This window comes from Crocuta crocuta, unplaced genomic scaffold, assembly GCF_008692635.1.
Source record: "Crocuta crocuta isolate KB4526 unplaced genomic scaffold, BGI_CrCroc_1.0 scaffold288, whole genome shotgun sequence".
In the NCBI taxonomy this organism is placed as follows: domain Eukaryota; kingdom Metazoa; phylum Chordata; class Mammalia; order Carnivora; family Hyaenidae; genus Crocuta; species Crocuta crocuta.
This window is the reverse complement of record NW_027532607.1, coordinates 2,880,825-2,900,252: the sequence shown is the minus strand read 5'-3', so window position 1 is coordinate 2,900,252 and position 19,428 is coordinate 2,880,825. Positions and strand designations below refer to the sequence as shown.

At 45.5% G+C, this 19,428-nt stretch overlaps 1 protein-coding gene, 1 long non-coding RNA gene and 2 other non-coding genes across 5 annotated transcripts in view; 1 reads left to right on the top strand and 3 right to left on the bottom strand.

The window, feature by feature from the left end:
- The window catches only part of TEX2 (testis expressed 2), a 74,338-nt gene extending 57,697 nt beyond the window's left edge, over positions 1 to 16,641 (top strand). Inside the window, exons 8-12 of one of the 2 annotated variants that reach the window (XM_077780297.1) lie at positions 2,056 to 2,188; positions 8,183 to 8,308; positions 10,238 to 10,447; positions 13,226 to 13,346; positions 15,053 to 16,641. In XM_077780297.1, the coding sequence (XP_077636423.1) occupies positions 2,056 to 2,188; positions 8,183 to 8,308; positions 10,238 to 10,447; positions 13,226 to 13,346; positions 15,053 to 15,175 (713 nt within the window). In that variant the 3' untranslated portion in view covers positions 15,176 to 16,641. Of the gene's footprint in view, positions 1 to 2,055; positions 2,189 to 8,140; positions 8,309 to 10,237; positions 10,448 to 13,225; positions 13,347 to 15,052 lie in introns of those variants that run through there. The other variant, XM_077780298.1, reaches the window with a different exon arrangement.
- A 1,000-nt stretch (positions 16,642 to 17,641) lies between these two features.
- On the bottom strand, positions 17,642 to 17,774 carry LOC144245061 (small nucleolar RNA SNORA76). Its single transcript, XR_013339160.1, has one exon. It is a non-coding gene; the product is annotated as a small nucleolar RNA SNORA76 (small nucleolar RNA).
- A 29-nt stretch (positions 17,775 to 17,803) lies between these two features.
- On the bottom strand, positions 17,804 to 18,190 carry LOC144244947 (uncharacterized). The gene is made up of 2 exons (XR_013339125.1): positions 18,116 to 18,190; positions 17,804 to 17,886 (listed from the first exon to the last, which is right to left on the bottom strand). It is a non-coding gene; the product is annotated as an uncharacterized LOC144244947 (long non-coding RNA).
- LOC144245060 (small nucleolar RNA SNORD104) lies at positions 17,967 to 18,035 on the bottom strand. Its single transcript, XR_013339159.1, has one exon. It is a non-coding gene; the product is annotated as a small nucleolar RNA SNORD104 (small nucleolar RNA).
- Positions 18,191 to 19,428: the final 1,238 nt, after the last annotated feature.

Sequence of the window (19,428 nt, the reverse complement as noted above, 5' to 3'; positions counted from 1 at the left end):
GCTCTGGGCTATACATCACTGGGTCAAATGTCCCAGTTATTGGGACATAAGCCAGCAGTGCTCTAAGCTATAGCCACACCTCCTCATTTAAAGAAACAAACAAAACCTTCTACTTTATAAGAAGTAAAATTCTGATGCCTTTAACTTGACAATCTTCAGAGGCACTATATACAATTAATATTTATTAGAAACCTGACCAGGATCGAAAGAAGTTATTTTTTTTTAATGTTCTATTTATTTCTAAGAGAGAGAGAGAGACAGCACGAACAGGGGAGGGTCAGAGAGAGGGAGACACAATCCAAAACAGGCTCCAGACTCTGAGCTGGCTGTCAGCACAGAGCCCGACGCAGGGCCCGGACCCACAAACCGTGAGATCATGACCTGAGCCGAAGTCGGACGCTTAACTGACTGAGCCACCCAGGTGCCCCAGAAGTTATTTCTGAGTACATACAGCAGCCAGGTAGTTTGAATCCTATCAATTCTCAAGTTAAAAAAAAAAAGTGGAGTATTATACAGCAATAAATACCTTCTTTATTGATGTTCTATCTATATTGAGTTGAAAACCTATTACTATCTAGCCTTTTCCCCGATGCCCTTTCTACTGGAAGTGATTCATGACTAAATGTCTTTATAAAAGCAGACACACCCTTTGTTTCCAGCAACAGCACCTTTGAAAAGCGAGCTAATTGATGCTTTTGAACTGCTTAACATAAGCAAGAAATAAAGCAGTTTTGTGAGTTGCTACAAACAAGACAGTCACGAAAAGAATTTGTTGAAAACAAAATGGAAATTATTCTGCCGTTAGTGAAGAATTATACCATTAGTGCTTCTTGAGGTTAAGCAAAGCTTTTATCTGAAATGGTGGCCAAACAGGAGATAGGTTATTTACTGTAACTGCTTGAAAATGCTGCTGTGTGTGAACAGTGGTTTTAGATTAGTTTCCTGCTTCCTTTCAGATGTTGTCATGTTTCTCATGAGGATCTATAAAGTTTATTAACATTTAAACACCCACTTGAAGGATCACATGTTGATTGAGAGTCCATGAAGGGTTATGGAACCCCACACTGAAAAATCACAGCCTCTCACATTCTATTGGCAATTCACAGAATCCTGCTGTAGAAGGCTGTGAGATGGTCCCTGTTTGCATTTTAGGCTTCTGGTCAGTGGCCACTTCTGTTGGTGGGCCATCCCAGTGAAATTCCACAAAACTGAAGCCTTTTAGATATTCTCTCATTGACATTGGTATTTTAAACTAAGGTATAAAGTGGTTACCCCACTTTATCTGGATAATTCTGGGGCTTGAACATTAATTGTTTTATTCCTGTTACTAGGCAATTTCTGAAAAGAAATTATCCTTATACTGAGCTCAATCTGGAGCATTTTCTGTGCTCTGCTCTCCCAGCAACATGAGGTAATTTCAAGACAATGGTTCTCACATGTGCCTTTAAAGAACAGCCCAGATTTGAGGAGCTGAGTAGCTCAGTTGGCCAAGTGTCCAACTTCAGCTCAGGTCACGATCTCGTGGTTCTTGGGTTCGAGCCCCATGTTGGGCTCTGTGCTGACAGCTCAGAGCCTGGACCCTACTTCAGATTCTGTATCTTCCTCACTCTCTGTCTCTCTCAAAAATAAATAAACATTAAAAAAAAAAAAGAATAGCCCAGCATTCAGTGAGGTCTCTGCACCTCTCTCCTGCCTTGTAACTGACTGATTTTGCCCTGGGTCAAGTCATCTTCCTGTTGGGAGTGTATTTTCTTACTAAATGTGAGAAGAACCCAGAGGACAGGATCCTTCCAGGGCTGACAGGTGCGCTAAGCTCACTGTGACCGTTTTAATGGATATTCACATGTTGGCAAGCTGACAAAACGCTTGAACCATTTCCTGGAGCTTTACTTTGCGTGACCTCCCCTTGCATACAGTGGTAGTACAGGCCATATAAATCTATAGACTTTCAATGTGATATTTGCTTCAGTCCTTCAAAGTATAAATTTTTATATTGTCATTGATAGTCCTATTTTCCAGGGGGAAAAATCCTTCTGTTTTTCGCCCTTTCTGCAGGACTCTGGATCGATTTGGGAATGTCCTACAATGGGTCCTTTCTGATGACTCTTGAGACCAAAATGAATTTGACCAAACTGGGGAAAGAGCCTCTTGTTGAAGCCCTGAAGGTTGGAGAAATTGGCAAAGAAGGGTAAGAGGCCACATGAGTTGACTAATCCAACCCTGGGGAACCAGCCTCTCCCTCTAGCATCTGAGAAGCAGCTTTGATGTATAGTAGCCTTGGATGCTGGGTGAGCTTCCGTACGATGGCTTTTGGACCACAGAGGGTTTCAGGGAATGGGTCCTTACTTTCATCCTGCAGAGGCTGCGAGTTTCCGCCTCTGCTCAGCGCCTCTTGGCTTCAGTGATGCCAGTGGGGCACACAGCATCTATTATCCAGAAAGCATCACTGACTCAGACCAGCGGGGCAGGCTCTTCTGCACAGTAAAATGCTCTGTGAAGGGTATCGTCATACAGAAACTATCCTTCAGCCTGCAGCCACAAACAGCAATATGTGGGCAACACCAGGGTCCCTGAGGAGTCTATCTGCTTTAATCACAAAGTCAGAATTATTTATAATAAGATAATTGAATCTGTAGCCTAGAGGGTGCACCTAAAGTGTTTTGAGATGTATTTTCCCTAAATAATACAATATTGATTTGCTTTAGTAGTAAATTTCTCTCTTTGTAGAAGATACTGCATCTGCTGCCCATTTTGTCTGATTCAGTAAATATTTCAAATTTGTGTGATAATTAATTAAGGTTGATTTTTTTCCCTTAGATGCCTAGAATGGATAAGCTAGAACTTTTACATTCCCATACACCTTAAAAATGACTGCCTCTGCTGCAAAATTTTTTTAACATTTATTTATTTTTGTGAGACACAGAGACAGAGTGTGAGCAGGGGAGGGGCAGAGGGAGAGGGAGACACAGAATCCAAAGCAAGCTCCAGGCTCTGAGCTGTCAGCTCAGAGCCCAACATGGGACTCGAACTCACGAATTGCGAGATCATGACCTGAGCCGAAGTCGGCCTCTTAGCCGACTGAGCCACCCAGGCGCCCACTGACTACAAATTTAAATTTTATTTTTACCAAACTAAATATGCTGAGTGGAGTCTGTTTCTCCTATCTTTACACCTTTGGCGTGGAATTGACACTACAGTGACAGGAAAACCCCACAAAGACCCACCTTGTCAAGGTCTAAATTTAAGACACAGACTCTTAGATTTTTTTGTAGTTATGATGCTAACCTAATGCTTGTATTTATGCATGTGGTAGTAGGAGATCGGGGTGGGGGGTCATGCATTTGAGAATGTGCTTTTAGTTAGATTATTCTGATTTATCCAGGTTACTTAATGAAATGTGCTTCTTTTAATGATCGGAAAGTTTCCCCTGCCGTATGCAATCTAACCTGTATCTGTGCTATTTTCCTTTCATTTTTCTGCTATTTGTTAAAATGTATTTGGATTCGGCAATCTATGGATTGTATTTTCTGGTGAGTGGTGTTTATCAACTCTCCATGTAGCATTTCATGCCCTGTAGGTACGGAGTCTTGTTTGGTCCCATGTGAAACCACTAGGAATCTTGTCCTTAACATGTTCCTGGACATAAAGGCTCAGTTTATAGACCTGAGAGGATTGAGGTCAGAGTATTTAAGAGGCTTTCCTGGGAGGGAAAATCTTGCCAACTTCCCTGATTTGAGTTGCTGAGGTTTTGATCTAGTTCTCTAATCAGACTCCACTTCCTGTGCCTGGATCCTCCCCACCCCACTGCCATGCACAGCTGTGTCATCAGCCACCCAGCCTATAAGATGAAGCAGCCTCTGGGCAGAGGCAGCCTTGAAAATGAGGCCTAACTGCACAGGAGCCGGACAGAGCAAACTTCAGTCAGGAGCCTGTGGAAGGAGCCCATTCTGGAAACAGCCTTGCGCCCAGCACAGAGCAGCTGAGACTCCGATAGAAAGGGAGGTCCTGGGCAGCAGATGGGACCCCAGTACATCCAGGCCCCTAAGATCCTTGCCACTTAGGTGTTCCATGAGCGCTGTTCCTCAGGTGGCTCTCTCGGCACAATCTTGAGTCCGTAAACCCTGACCAGTCAGAGGATGGACATGTTTCTGAGTAAGCAGTACTTCTCTAGACTGGAGGAAGCACATCCTCTGCGTTGGGAATATGATGATACTTATTTGTAATATACTTCTAAGGTACCTTTTTTTTTCCCTTAGTAGAGTCTGTTTTGCTCCTTCCTGTTGAGGCTGTTAAATATGTTGATGTGTAATTGGCTGTCATTTAAACATACATTCCAAGAGTGCTTCATTTGGGAGAAAAGGGTCTGGAAAAATGGACCTGTAGCCTTTTCTTTTTTACATAAAGGACCCTTTTTGGGGAATCTGGATCCTTCTCCCTGAAAATGCCTACACATGTACCATTTGACTCACAGTTCCTGAGTACCTTGAGAGCCTCTGAAAGCCCATCCATAGCTAAGTGATTCTAGAGTCCACTTCTTCACTTCCTCAGTCATGAGCATATTGGAATCGCCCTGAGTCGAAGCACTGGGGAGAGATGGACGTCGGTAGACATGGTAGCTGTTGCTGAGCATGCGATCTTTGGTCCCAACGTTTCCCTCCCCAGTGACTCTCTCCAGAGATTAGGCTCTGGCAGGGCCTCTGCTTTCTCTCACCGCCTTCTTTGGTCCCCCTTAAATGTGCAAGTGATTGTGCCCCTGGGGGAGTCTCTAGAAGATGCTGCTCAACCTGTGGGAAGTCCTACTTCCTGGTGGAACGTTTGTTCATGTCCTCCCATTATTACCCTGAGGATGACAGTGAGAAATTGAAATCTGTGTGGCTTTATTCTAGTGAAGCCCTTTCTCTTTGAAATATTTGTATACTTTATAGTTTTGGGCATTTTTCCTTTCGTCTTTATTTCCCAAATAGCCATGCTGTGACATAGATAGTGTCGTTAACATAACTCTGGGGCAATAATGTGCTCCAAGTGGAATTCAGGTAGCTAGCTGAGCAGCCATAACTGTATTTGACCTGGAGGGGATCAGCGTGAGTCCATAAAGAAAACGTTCTACGTGTTGACCATTTTCTAAAGGACCGTGGCTTTGGAGTAGGCCATTTCCTGTAGGGCACTCATCCTGTTCATGCGCTACCATTGCAGCCTGGGTCCGTGTGCAAGTCCCTGTAGGGAGGCCCCTCTGACCGCCATGTTGGGTCACCTGTCCGCAGCTTACCCTGAACCACCACCACCTGGAAGCCCCCGTGTTTGGGGAGCCTGCGGCCCACTCTGTGACTCGGTCTAGCTCTGCGGCTATGCACACACGTGTGTCTGTGGCAGATGTATGGTGCTGATGTCATTTAGAGAAAATGAATACATTCTCCCGTGCGTAGCCACCTCCCTGGACTGTTTAATGTAATTATGCAGCCTTCACTTAAAGCATTTTTTGGAAGCTGCCTTTGAGAACTGCCTCCAGAGCCTATGGCATTCTTTTAACTATTTTGAGTATCAGCGAATCATCCTGCTTTGTAGACGGATTGGATCTTAGAGAAAGTGCTAGAAGTTGTTCAGGGGCAATGGTGATTTTGAGACCAAGAAATAAAATATTTGGTCCAAGATACAGTATCAGTGATAAAATAATTCGTTTTTCTTATGTGTTTGGCTCCAAGCACGTGTCCAAAAAGATTTTTAGCAGAGGCAGCAAAACTAGAATTAGCCCCTGAAGGTGGCTTTTTGAGAGGATATCAAACTCCTCTGGATCCTAAGGTGTGTTTTAAAAAAACTAGGCTTATTAATGTTCCAGCACATCTTTTTTTTTTTTCAATGTTTATTTTTGAGAGAGAAAAACAGAGCATGAGTGGGGAAGGGGCAGAGAGAGGGAGACTCAGAATCCAAAGCAGGCTCCAGGCCCAGAGCTGTCAGCACAGAGCCTGATGTGAGGCTCGAACCCATGGCCCATGAGATCATGACCTAGGCTGAAGTCGGACACTTAACCGACCAATCCTCCCAAGCACCCCCCAGCACATCTTATATAAGTATGTGTGGTGTATCTTTCTCTGAAGTTCATGCTGACAGCATGAGATCATAAAATTCATGTTGAGTTATAAAACAAAAGGTCAACCAAATATTTAGTTACATGTTAAATTAGTAAAGATTGGGTACCACCTTGGGGTAACCGTTTGGTCAAAATCAGAATTTTATATCATCTGATCCACTTGAACTGATATGGTGCTGTCTAAATTATTAACTTCAAGCCACAAAATGTAAGCTGTTCTCTGTCCTGCAGAGGATTAATTTGGGAACCCAAGAGCTCTCTGCAGTGCTCAGCCTTTGGCATCTTCTGCCTCAGGGCTGGCGGCTGCCAGGTGACAAATACCAGTGGGGAACAGGAGGGACTGGTGGCCCAGCAGGTTTCACTGCGGTCCCAGATCTCGAAGGAGCCTTTTGTGCCGCGTGGAGGGGAAAGCAGGCTACCGATGCCTGGCCTGAGAGCACGTCTAGAGCCAGGAAGCGCAGTCATCGTACCGATGGACAAGCGAGATAGGGTTCTCAGATGGTTGTGCTATCTTGGGGATTTGCCTCCCTGACTTTCCTCATCTCGAGACCCAATTTAGGCTTTCTTGGGACTGATATTTCACTGTACACATTTTATATAGAAGAAGGTCCCTGTGAGGACTGCCTAACCAGGGAAAGCTGTGAAATGGCTTTGAGAGCTGCGAACACCCAAAAGCAATTCCTGGACTCGCCAGGGCTCCAAGGGAAGGAGGAAGGAAGAGTCAGTCCGGCATTGTCTCCACGGCCAGGGACAAGAGGCTTTTGTGTGTGCAGAGGGAGTTTCCCTTTAACTGTACGCAAGCGTGTTGGCCCAAACAGCTGGCTCTGATGTTTCAGAGCTGGGGTCGGGGAGGACCCGGGTGTTCTGCCAGGGAGGACACTCGCAAGGTCCTCTTCCAGTCAGGCTCCTGTTTCACGGGGTGGAGACTTCAGCCCCACCGTTCTAGCTGGGGCCTCTGCTGGGCCTTCAAGTCTGCACTAGTGTGTGTGCTCTGCCCTTGAGTGCCCTTGGCTGCCTTTGGCCAGGAGATGACTGCCCCCTGCGAGCATCGGAGGGAAGTCCCATAGGGATCGCCCCTGTAGGGGTAGGACCTAAGCTCCCCAGCTTTCCCGTCCCAGTAATTTTGTCCTTAGAGGAAACACAAGGCTTAACCTCTGCTTTGTGACCATTTGGTTGCTTAGTAGTGTTCAGAGACTACTCTGTCCCTTGTTCACTTCATCCCAGTGAAGTTTCTGAGCCTCAGAGGTGGGCCCTACCTGTCTGCCTCTTTGAAGCAAGGCCACCATCCAGGGAGGGAGCTGCCTTTTGTGGGGCCGGATCTTAGCNATGGCACTCGCCACTGCTGGTGATCTAGTAACCCCCATGCCTCTGGAAACTGAGTATCCATGGAAAGATTAATGGGGGACATTGTTTGCTTATGAAGCTTTGTATTACTTTATTTTTTAAATGGTTTTTAAATTTGTATTTCTCCAGGAAACTTCTTAGGCTCTCCTGTCGATGGTTTCCTAGAGCCCCTTGAGATTTGTCCCTTGCGATTCTTGGCTTTTTCTGTGGCCTTTAGGAGCTAGGGCAGGTAGGGGATAAGACACATAATTTCACTAGGAAGGAGTCTTAAGTCAGAACTAATCTGGAGGTGACTAAGAAAGCGTCAGAGATGTTGAACTCAGCCAGAGTCCAGGGACTTGCCTAAACATCCCCGCCATGTGTGAGAGGAGGTCATGTCGCCAACATCAGCTGTCACCTCACCCTTGCAACCATCGTGCTTTCCATCCTCCTCCCACTGTGGCTCCTGCTGCACTGTCGGTGAGATCACTGCATTCCGTGTGGACGGCATCACACTCCCACCACCTGTCCAGACGCATGCTCAGAATGGAACTCTTGAGGCCCAAATCCTCTGTGCTGCTCTCAGGGGACTTGGCACTGAAGAGTCTCCCGGGTAACCTACCCAATCCAAGGGCTCTTGGATCGAGCCTCTCTTTTTCCGGGTGGGTTGGGGAGAATGAGGACATGTTAGCGGTGATGGCGGTGGAGCATGTGTGTTCTCTTTCTAAGCAGAGCCTGAAGAGCAGGCTACGGTGGTGACTCTGCCCTGATCAGTTGCAGGCCCAGGGCGTACTGTCTGGCAGACAGCGACGAGGAGTCCTCCAGTGCTGGCTCCTCTGATGAAGACGATGCTCCAGAGCCCAGCGCAGGAGACAAACCGCTTCTCCCAGGGGCTGAAGGGTGAGTGGATCCGGCTTCCTGGGTCTCCAGGGCTCAGGGCACCAAACTGGGTGCCCTTTATAAGCTTTGTTCTTCCTTTGTGTTGAATGAATGGCTTTTGCATTAAGAACCCAGAGTTGGTGGCTTAAAACTCCAGTCCCCACACGTGAAGGACCGGAATATTCTTTTCTTTGCTAAGAAGGTCCCCATCAAAATGGCTTTCTTGGGCCAGTGAAGAAAATTATTAATAGAGCATTGAAAGGCGTGTTTAGCGCAAGGAGCTTACACAACACCTCCACCTAGTGCCCAGTGGAGAGCATCGCCGCCCTCAGTCGAGTCACACTTTCTCATTGAGCTGCCAGTTCCCACAAGGCTGGAACATTCGGGTGATTTCTGTGGTGAATTTTGTTTTCTGGGTTTTTTTTTTTTTTAATGTTTTATTTATTTCCGAGAGAGAGAGAGGCAGCATGAGCAGGGGAGGGTCAGAGAGAGAGGGAGATACAGAATCTGAAACAGGCTCCAGGCTCTGAGCTAGCTGCCAGCACAGAGCCCGACGCGGGGCTCGAACCCACGAACCGTGAGATCATGACCTGAGCTGAAGTCAATGCTTAACCGATTGGGCCATCCAGGCGCCCTGCTATGGTGAATTTTTAAGATGTGGGTCACTTAGCTGGTCTTTTGGGACTTCATTTTCAGGGCTCCCTTCACCTTTTACTTGGACTGTGGAATAATCAGAGTGCTTAAACAGCTTCTCTGTAAGGGTCTTTTAATTGCTTAAACTGAGCTGAAGCAACTAAGATTATAAAGAAACCAGAGATTCAGAAGCATTTGTAAGAAAATATCAACCTGTTCGCTTTTGAGATCGTACAGAAAATGGAGAGAATCCAGACATTGGAGGGGCCGATGCTCACGTTTGCATGCATTATTTAAAAGCTACCCTCTTGACCTTCTTAAGAATGACTGCTTTTCCCTACACACATACACATACTATTCCTGACACTCTGGAACTCTGGAGGATTTTAAAAAGCATATGTCCTCTCTCCTTAAGGCAGCGCCATGGTTGATAGGACCTGGTACAAAAGCTTGCTTTCTTGGCCTGCTGGCACACCAGCTTAACATAACATTTTTCTTGAGAATGAAGTTCCAAGCCCTTTGAAAAGTAGTTGCTCCTGAACGGTGGGATGCCATCACCCCAAAGGCAGGCAGTTAATGACTGTGTTTTATGCCCTGTCAGGTGCAGCACGATTTCTTATTTGCTGTGTAGACATGGGGAGGTTTCTCTAGGAGAACACAGGATTTTTGTTCAGTAGCTGAGGGCTGTTAAGGAGGACGGGTGAGATGCCTTCTCTGCTCCGTGAGAACTTTGTGTCTCTGTTGGTCAAGACTTGGACCTTGTCTATTGTTTACACCTTCCTGAAGGTAGTGGTTTCTCTACTGGAGGTTATTTTGCCCACCAGGGGACATTTAGCGATGTCTGGAGACATTTTTTATTATCATGACTAGGGGAAGTATGCTATTGGCATCTAGAAGATTCAGGCCAGGGGTGCTGCTAAGCATCGTACAGTGCCCAGGACAGCCCCCACCACAAGGAATTACCCAGTCCAAAATGACAGGAGTGCTTCGGTTTGGAAACTGTGGTCTAAAGTAAGGTGAAGGAAGAGCCACAGAGGTTGTGTGTGTGAAGGAGCAAAGTTTAAATTTTTTTTAATGTTTATTCATTTTTGAGACACAGAAACAGAGCGTGCATGGGGGAGGGGCAGAGAGAGAGAGAGACACAGAATCTGAAGCATGCTCCAGGCTCTGAGCAGTCAGAGCAGAGCCTGACATGGGGCTTGAACTCACAGACTGCGAGATCATGACCTGAGCTGAAGTCAGACACTTAACCAATCGAGCCATCCAGGCGCCCCAAGGAGCAAAGTTTATACTAACATTTGTGTCCTTCATTTAAAGGTATGTTGGGGGTCACCGAACAAGCAAGATTATGAGGTTTGTTGATAAAATTACCAAGTCAAAATATTTCCAGAAAGCAACAGAGACAGAGTTCATTAAAAAGAAGATTGAAGAAGTCTCCAATACCCCCCTGCTGCTCACTGTGGAAGTGCAAGAATGTAGAGGAACCCTGGCGGTCAACATTCCACCTCCCCCGACTGACCGAATATGGTGCGTATGATCTGTTGCATTGCCATAAAAATCCCAGCCTGCTTACCCTTGACATTGTGGAAAGTACCTTCTGGGCAGTAGCACTTTCACACGTCTTTCATGAAACCTTAATATTTGTCACAAATCCAATTCTGCTTTCTTCTGTGAATGGTTAACTCACATTTAAAGCTTCGTCTTCACATGTTTCCATTCCTGGTCTTCCTCCTCTCTGAAGCCTGTTCTTCCCACCAGTCAGAAGAGCTGCCATCTGTAGAGCTCTTACGCTCGGCCTCGCCTGGGGTGTAAGTGCTTCACCTGGTCAGTCCTCACAACATCGTGTGGAGATAGGTACCACTGTTACCCCCACTTTACAGAGGGGGATCACTCATTCCGCAGAGCCTGAGGTATGTAGGGAAGACCCCATGGGTTAGACCTAGGTGTTAAGGAGGCAGAGCCTATGCACTTGGTTACCGTGGGAGGAGCTCTACCCAAGGAATTGTCATCAAATGAACCAGTGGTTCTCAAATCCAACTGCATATCACAGTCAGAGACTTTTAAAAACAGAGATGCCCCAGGGGCGCCTGGGTGACTTAGTCAGTTAAGCGTCCGACTTTCGCTTAGGTCATGATCTCGCGGTTCGTGGGTTCGAGCCCCGCGTCGGGCTCTGTGCTGACTGCCAGCTCAGAGCCTGGAGCCTGTTTCAGAGTCTGTGACTCCCTCTCTCTCTGACCCTCCCCTGCTCACGCTGTCTCTCTCTCTCTCTCTCTCCTAGAAATAAATAAAAACATTTAAAAAAAAAAAAAAAAAAAGATGCCCCCAGCCCCCAGGATCCATGGCATGGAGAACTAAGCCAGGATTGAGAACCGCTGAAATAACCTATTCAAGGGTCCAGCAAAAGAAAATCACTATCAGTGAATTGCAGTTTAAAATTGACATTCCAGGGGCATCTGGGTGGCTCGACTGGTTGGTCATCCAACTCTCGATTGTGGCTCAGGTCATGATCTCATGGTGGTGAGCCCCTCACCGGGCTCCTCACTGGGCATGGAGCCTGCTTAAGATTCTGTCTCCCTTTTCCTATGTCCTTCCTCACTTGCATGCATGTGCTCTCTCACTCTCTCTCTCCCTGGAAATAAAATAAAATTGATATTCTAGGTCCTTATGATGTACATAAGTGTATACAGTGATTGCATGAGACTTCGTTGCACCATAAACTACACTGGCATGAAAAAGGTAGCTCTCTTCTACCCTAGAGTGACACTTGCACGCTAGTGCATACGCCTGCCGTTCAGAAGGGTTGATAAGAATTATCAGGGGCACCTGGGGGCCTCAGGCAGTTGAGTGTCTGACTTTGGCTCAGGTCATGATCTCACAGTTCCTGAGTTCGAGCCTCGCATCAGACTCTGTGCTGACAGCTCTGGGCCTGGAGCCTGCTTCGGATTCTGTGTCTCCCTCTCTCTGCCCCTCCCCCACTCGTGCTCTGTCTCTCTCTCTCTCTCAAAAATAAGTAAACATTAAAAAATTTTAAGAAGTATTTATCAGAAAATTTTTGAATTGACTAACCATTTGATGAGAATACTGGTATTTCGCAATAAAAACTTTTTAGGTTTTATTTTTAAATAATTTTTTTAAAGTGTGTTTCTTTATTTTAAGAGACAGAGAGTGCATGCATGAGCAGGGGAGGGGCAGAGACAAGAAAGAGAGACTCCCAGGCAGGCTCTGCACTCCATGCAGGACCCCAACACGGGGCTCGATCTCACTACCATGAGATCATGACCTGAGCCAAAACCACGAGTTGGATGCTTAACTGACTGAGCCACCCAGGTGGCCCTAGATTTTATTTTTAGAGAGCAATATTTCATTTTTTAAAAAAAGGAACAAATTTTTTAAAAAGCGGGGGGGGGAAGTGATAATCTTATCATTCAGAAATAACCACTGTTAATCTAAGAAAAAAAATTTTTTTAATAGTAAGAGTCGATACAACATACCTTCACTTACTTCCGTGCTTTAAGATGTATCAGTTACAGGTGCCACTGCTTGGTGAAAGATAAAATTAAAGGCTTCTGGGTTAGTGCTACCTAGTGCATTTGTTATTAACCCACGGAGAAATATAGATCTTGGGAATGTTTAGAAATGTTTATAGCTATCTGATGTTTTTGCTGTAGTTTTTAAAACATTGGTCTATGACAGATGGAAGTTTTTAGGTAGTTTCATAGCACAGTCTCTTGTCCGGATCCTTTATGAACAGTGTGAGTGCCAGTCAGCTCCACTGGGAAGGCTTAATAAGCATGCTGTAGAGGATGGAATGAAAAGCAGGTTATAGAACATTCTCTCTTTACATATGCATGTTAAGAGTGTGGGGGAAATTGACCCCACTTCTCTCAATGGTCCTGTGTTGGAGATAAGATTCAGAGAGAAGCAGTATCTTTCACTTTTTGCTTTATACACATGTATACTTTGGGTTTTGTAATGTACATACACTGTCTTTATTAAAACAGAAACAAAAGAGATCCTTGCCATTTCAGAAAACAGGGCCCAGGTCACGGGCGTTTCCACTGGTGCTTCCTGGCTCTCCCAGTTTGTCAGAACTGTCCTTAAATCACAGCCCTGCACGTGGCCCAGGGACGTGGGAGCACACAATTCCTATTTGCTGCCTTGAATCATTTTCAGAGGGGATGTTCAGAGTAAGAGAACATTCGCACAGGGAGAAGCCCTGGGTAAATGAAGAATATTTGCTGTTGGTACTTGTCTAGTTGCTGGTCTGCCTCTAATTGTAGTTCGCTGCTTGTCTTTTTCAAAAAGGTATGGTTTCCGGAAGCCACCATACATAGAGCTGAAAGCTCGGCCAAAACTTGGAGAGAGAGAAGTGACTCTCGTTCATGTGACAGACTGGATAGAGAAGAAACTGGAACAAGAGTTTCAGGTAAATGTGTGGTATCATCTGGTGTGTGTTTCACACAAGTCTCAAAGCTCAGAGCGGAACAGAGGTGCTGAGCTTCATTTGGGTCAGGATCCTCTTTTGAGAACCTAATGAAAGCTGCAGACCCTCATCCCAGGATGATCAAACAGGCATAACATATTAGGTACAATTTCAGAAACCCTGAGCCTCAGCCACAGAACCCTGTAAGCAGTTCAGAGGAAGCCCAAAAGATGAGTTCACTAAGCCAGGGCTCATTCTCCAAGACTGTTTTCTGCTTTCTGCCACCAAAGGAAATAGCAGTGTAGCCGAGGCCCTGGGATGAGCTATTTCTGCCACATGTTTATCAGCTATTTGAGGTCTGTCAAGGTTTTATGGATTAGCAATTTACTTTGAAATGAATCTCACCTTTTGAAGGAGACCCATATTTTGGCAGTGGTATATTTTGAGCTATTTCCCTTGAAAATTTATGTTTTTATTTAAAAACTTTGGATTAGGGGCACCTGGGTGGCTCACTTGGTTAAGTGTCCAACTTTTCATTTCAGCTCAGGTGAGGATCTCACAATTTATGAGATCAAGCCCCAAGTTGGGCTCTGCGTTGACAGCACAGAGCCTCCTTGGGATTCTCTCCCTCTCTGCCCCTTCCCAGCTCATGTGTTCTCTCTCTCTCTCTCTCTGTGTCTCTCTCTCTCTGTGTCTGTCTCTCTCTCTCTCTTTCTCTCTCCTTAATAAATAAAAGCTATGGATTAACTTTAACTGAAAACCAGTTTCTGGAAAACTTAGTATTACCACCAAGCAGAAAAGTACTTTCAAACTAATGAAAGACCTTTATTTAGTTTTTTCCTTTTCCCTAGAACTTACAATAGGAATTAGAGTGGGTCATCTCTTTCAAGGGTATCAGGGTACAAGGGGCAAAAAAAAGGCCAAGGGTCAGAGATTGGCTTCTGGTATTTTTGAGGCAAGTTGGGAAATTGACAGGTGATTGCTACACCCTCCCACAGCCACCATTTTTGGCTTTTGTAAGAGGGCATTACTGAAGACTGCATTCATCGCCAAGACTCACTTGCGTAAAATTAGTTTATAAACAGAATAGGCAAAGTACCATCATTATCAATCACTGATTATCCTTCACATGCTCATTATAGTAGGATTTCTTTTAGAATACAGCTTTGGTTCTGGTGTGAAAAAAAATCAGCTTACATTTTGTTGCCAGGATTTAAGTGGATAAGCTTACTTAGAATAGGTGTTCTGGATATAGTGATTTGGAAATACTATGGGCAACTTAAGGCAGTTCTCTTAAAGCAATGGTGTTAAATATTTATGAACTCATGAGTAATTTTATTACATGTACAGGAAATCAAAGGCTGCTTCTGCCTCAGACCTATGTTCATGCACTGGTGTGATTCCTCAACTATCTAAATGTGGTGGAGGACGNACTTGTGGGGGATGAGCACTGAGTGTTATGTGGAAACTAATTTGACAATAAACTATTTGTAAAAAAATAATAAAATTAAAATAAATAAAATATGTATACTTTAAAAAATAAATAAATAAATGTGGTGGAGGAATTAGTTTAGAATGTACACAAGAAGCTGGTTCATAGGTACATTCAAAACTTACCTAAAACCTAAAATTATCAGAACAGAATAGGGCAACAGCCTGAGAAAACAGAGCATCTTTCCACATGGCTGTTCTTTAATTTCTTTCTACAGAAGGTTTTTGTCATGCCAAACATGGATGATGTCTATATCCCCATAATGCACTCAGCCATGGACCCTCGCTCTGCTTCCTGCTTCCTCAAAGACCCACTTGTAGAGGCTGCTGACCAGCTGTGATGGGTGAAGATCCGACCTTCCCAGTATTAGATCGGGCTCAAGGTGCGGGGGTCCTGGCTGCCATCACAGCCCCTGCCCCGCCTGCCGGTGCCCCTTCTGTTGTGCAGCATCATTCCACGTATCCTGCCTGCTGCAAAGCTTTGACTCCGCAAAGGGACTATGGAAGAATCATCGAGGTGACAGGTGACTCACACCACAGCCCCAGCGTTTGTGGCAGCGAGAGCGCCGTGAGAGCACAGCTTACAACTGGAGGGCCTTCCCCTTGCCTCGACTCCTACAAAGCTTGTCCTCAGGCAGCCAGCGCACAGGTGGAAGGGTTTTGCACTTCTAGTCCGAAGGTAATGCAGCCCTCCGCACTTCCAGAGGTCCGTTCAGGAACGTGAGGGGGTGGGGAGTGGAACTTTGTGAACCATTTCACTGGTGATAAAGAGATACGCATAGCAGCCTACTGTTCCTATTAAATTGTGTTTGGGAAGCAAGTAGCCATAGAACATACACACACTAACATCCTATCAGCTGGGGTGGGGACCGCGGGATTTCTGCGAGCATCAGGCAAAGCCATGAGATCAAACCGTCCCAAGCCCTCTACCACTGAGGTACAATCACCTGGTTTCTAACTAATCCCAGATGTTTTCCTGAGACATAAGCATATGTGAAAATGTCAAATACTGCACATAAGGAATTGAGGTGGTGGGGGGCAGAAAGCCAGAGCCCCATCTTTCTATCTGGCACTTCCTATGTGCTCCATGCTTGCTTTCTACAGGCCATCTAAATGCTTTGTTAAATCTACCTGGTTTGGGAGGTTTTGAGGTTATGGGCAGTTTCCTCTTCTGATGGCCAAAACGGAGAACTGTCACCTTTGAGAGTCAAGACCAAGTTTTGCTCAACATTAAACACTATGTTATCTCAAAACTCACGTGACCTTTCTTTAATGTTGCCAACCTCATTTTGTGCATTTGTGTCAGAATGTTTTAGTTTACAAGTTCGGGGCCTCCCTAGTTGTATAACTTGCTTTGAGAAGTACACTTAAAACACAACTTTTTATTGTTTAAAGTTGCAATCAACATCAGAACTTCCATGGGTAACTTTTGATAACATCTGTGGACAAAGCTAACAGTGGTTTTTTAAACAGCACCTTGCCTGAACATGACTTTCAAGAAATTAATATATTGAAAAAATATATTTGAACCCTTGATTACTTTAATTGCACCATTAAAACACTTGACTTCCATTATTTGATCATTCCAGTCGGTGTACTGTTCTAATTTCTCATTGTGTAGGCCGATTTGCCTGTCAGTCCGCATGTCTTGTTCACTGGTCTATTATTTTTGTGCAATAACTAAAGGCAAAGGACTAGATGCACTACTGTGTAGATTACACGAGCACCCTATTGCACTTAATCGAATAGTATGTGGGGATTTACAATCGCTTGCATTGTTTCACAAAATAAATATCTCAATGTCAAATACTAGATAAGCATCTAAGTTATTTCTACTGAATCCTTTTTAGATAATAGGGAGACAATAAGCAGTGGGTACAGGCCACTTGGTCACTCAGCTCCCAAAGCAGCTTCAATTTCCTGGTGGTCATCAGGCCAACTTTCTAATATTGCAAGGTGGTTCTCTCCACACCGAGGTAGGGGTGATCTTCAACCTGAAAAACTTGAGAGGGGTGTCTGGCTGGCTCGGTGGGTGGAGCTTGTGACTCGATCTCGGTGTTGTGACCTCTAGCCCCACCTTCCGTTAGAGATTACTTAAAATCTTTAAAAAAACAAAACCAAAAATACCTCCCTCTCCTGAGGACAGTCTCGCTTCCAGGCACCCTCAGCAGCCTGGCAATCCTGTTAACTTGGAGCCCCTGCAAGTAAGGCCAAAGCAGTTTACACACTGCCCTTGTGCATCCTTGCCCTTCACCGTGTGCTGCCTTGTCAAACTTCGAACTGTTACAGTTCACCCAAACCCAGGGGAGATCGCTAACTGCCTATTTAGACTCGGAAGGAGTGTGCTTTTACTCGCGTGTCTGATGTACCCAGCAATGCAGAAGATCGAATTCTCTTAACTACCTTCTTGAAGCTAACTGGGTCACATTAATTTGCCCAAAGCTTTTATTCCCGTGCTTTGGCTTAGTATTTACCGAATAAGCAGTTGGACCTAAATTGTAGTGGTTTCTCAAATAGGTCACTGCCACACCTTAGCCAGGGGAGTTAAGTTCATGCAGCATCAGGACCGAAACCCGTTTCTGTCAGGTATACCGCCGTCCTTAAACTGATCAAGGTCACTTACTCCCCTCCCTTCGGGGGCCACCCATGTCGCGGTTATCCGCAGGTCCCGAGATCAGAGAGACCAAGACTTCCACAAAGGCATAGGAATGTACGGAACACGGAGTAGCAGGGCCCAAGGGACCCCCGACTCTTTCCAGGGCCCTTTCCCCAACTCCCCGCCCTCATCGCCACGCAGCCGGGTGCAGCCTTGTCGCTCGCGGTTAAAAGGGCGGCCGGCGGAGGACCGGGCCGCCCCAGTTATGCGCGAGCGCGTGCTCTGGCGCTGCAGCCTGACCCCCGGCGCCACGCGCAGGCGCGGCGGGGGCTCAAAGGCAGCGCGTCGCGACAAGAAACACCAAGACCAGTGCTGGGCTCAAACCATTTTATTCAAAGGCTTCGGAGAAAGGCCGAAAGGGAAAAGGTGATCCTACGTCCTCGGCCCAGCAGGAATCTGCAAGAACGAGAGCAGTGGGTTAGCGGGTGTGCGCCCGCAAGGCCGTTCCCTCCCCGCCGCTGCCGCCACGGAGGCCGGCTCAGACTGTAGTTCGCATCACCCGCGTCAGCAGTCTAACACGTGCTTTTTTGGAATGTCATCACTGCAGGCCTCCCGCGACCCACCCGGCTCCGTGGCCCAGAGACCCGGGCATACGCACCAGGGCCCACAACAAACAGAACCTCACCTTCCAACCTTACAGTCGCCGAAAGACTGAGCGAGGCCCCGCGACGTCTACTTAAAGGAGCTGACAGGAGGCGGTTGGGCGGGGTTTACCGGTATTAACCAATAGCAAGTCCGACTTCCGGTCACGTGCCTATAAAAGCGACTAATGAGGGTCCGTGCTCGCTGAGTCATCCAAAATGTAGAGTGGTCACTTGCTAACCATAGAGAGTCGAAGAAAGATAGAGAGTCCCACAGTGTCCCTAAATTCTGGCTTTTTTTCCGAGTCTGTCCACAGTACGCTAAAGGAACGTTTGTTTACAAACAGAATCCTACTAATGTGTCACTTGTTTACGACGTTCTGTGCCAGGAGCTAGGCTAGGAGCTGAGCATATGAAGGCGACAATCTAACCTTGTTCCTGAGTTCAAAGTAACCTATTTGGGTTTAAAAAAACAAACCTGTGTTTAAAAGTAGAGGATGTGCANATATGAAGGCGACAATCTAACCTTGTTCCTGAGTTCAAAGTAACCTATTTGGGTTTAAAAAAACAAACAAACCTGTGTTTAAAAGTAGAGGATGTGCCACCAAATCCTGAATTTCTGATGAATTTGTTGGATGACCCTCAATTTCAGGAAAATAGGAATATTCAAAAAAGCTGTTGTGAGGATTAAATGGATTAATGTCAGTTGCCTGGCACGTGCCCAGTGGAAACAAATAATTGTTTTTAAAGAACTGGTGTGATGTGGAAAATTTATGTAAGTGCGGTGCTTTAATAAATGCTAAAATATGGGGCATCTGGGAGGCTTAGTCGGTTAAGCCTGGACTTCAGCTGGTGTCATGATCTCCCAATTTGTGGATTCAAGCCCCCCATCCAGTTCTGTGCTGACAGCTCAGAGCCTGGAGCCTGCTTGGGATTTTGTGTCTCCCTCTCTCTCTGTACCCTTCACCTTCTCATGCTCTGTTTCTCTCTGTCTCTCAAAAATAAACATTAAAACAATTTTTAAAAGAAGTTTTAAAACTAAATAATAAATGGTATAATAGAGCTGTAAACAGCCTACTGTGGAAACTCAAAAAAGAATGTCTAACTTTGGGGAAATTAAAAGTGCCTGTATGTATTGAACTCATATTGTAAAGCAGGCACACTATTGACCCTTGAACAAGGAAATGGGTGGAGGTGATGTTAGGGGCATCCACGACACCCCAGTGGAAAATTCCTGACTAAATTATGAGTCCCTCAAAGCTTAACAACTAATAGCCTACTGTTGACCAGAAGGCTTATGGATAATATAAGCAGTCAACACATATTTACACATATAATACACATATTATATATTATA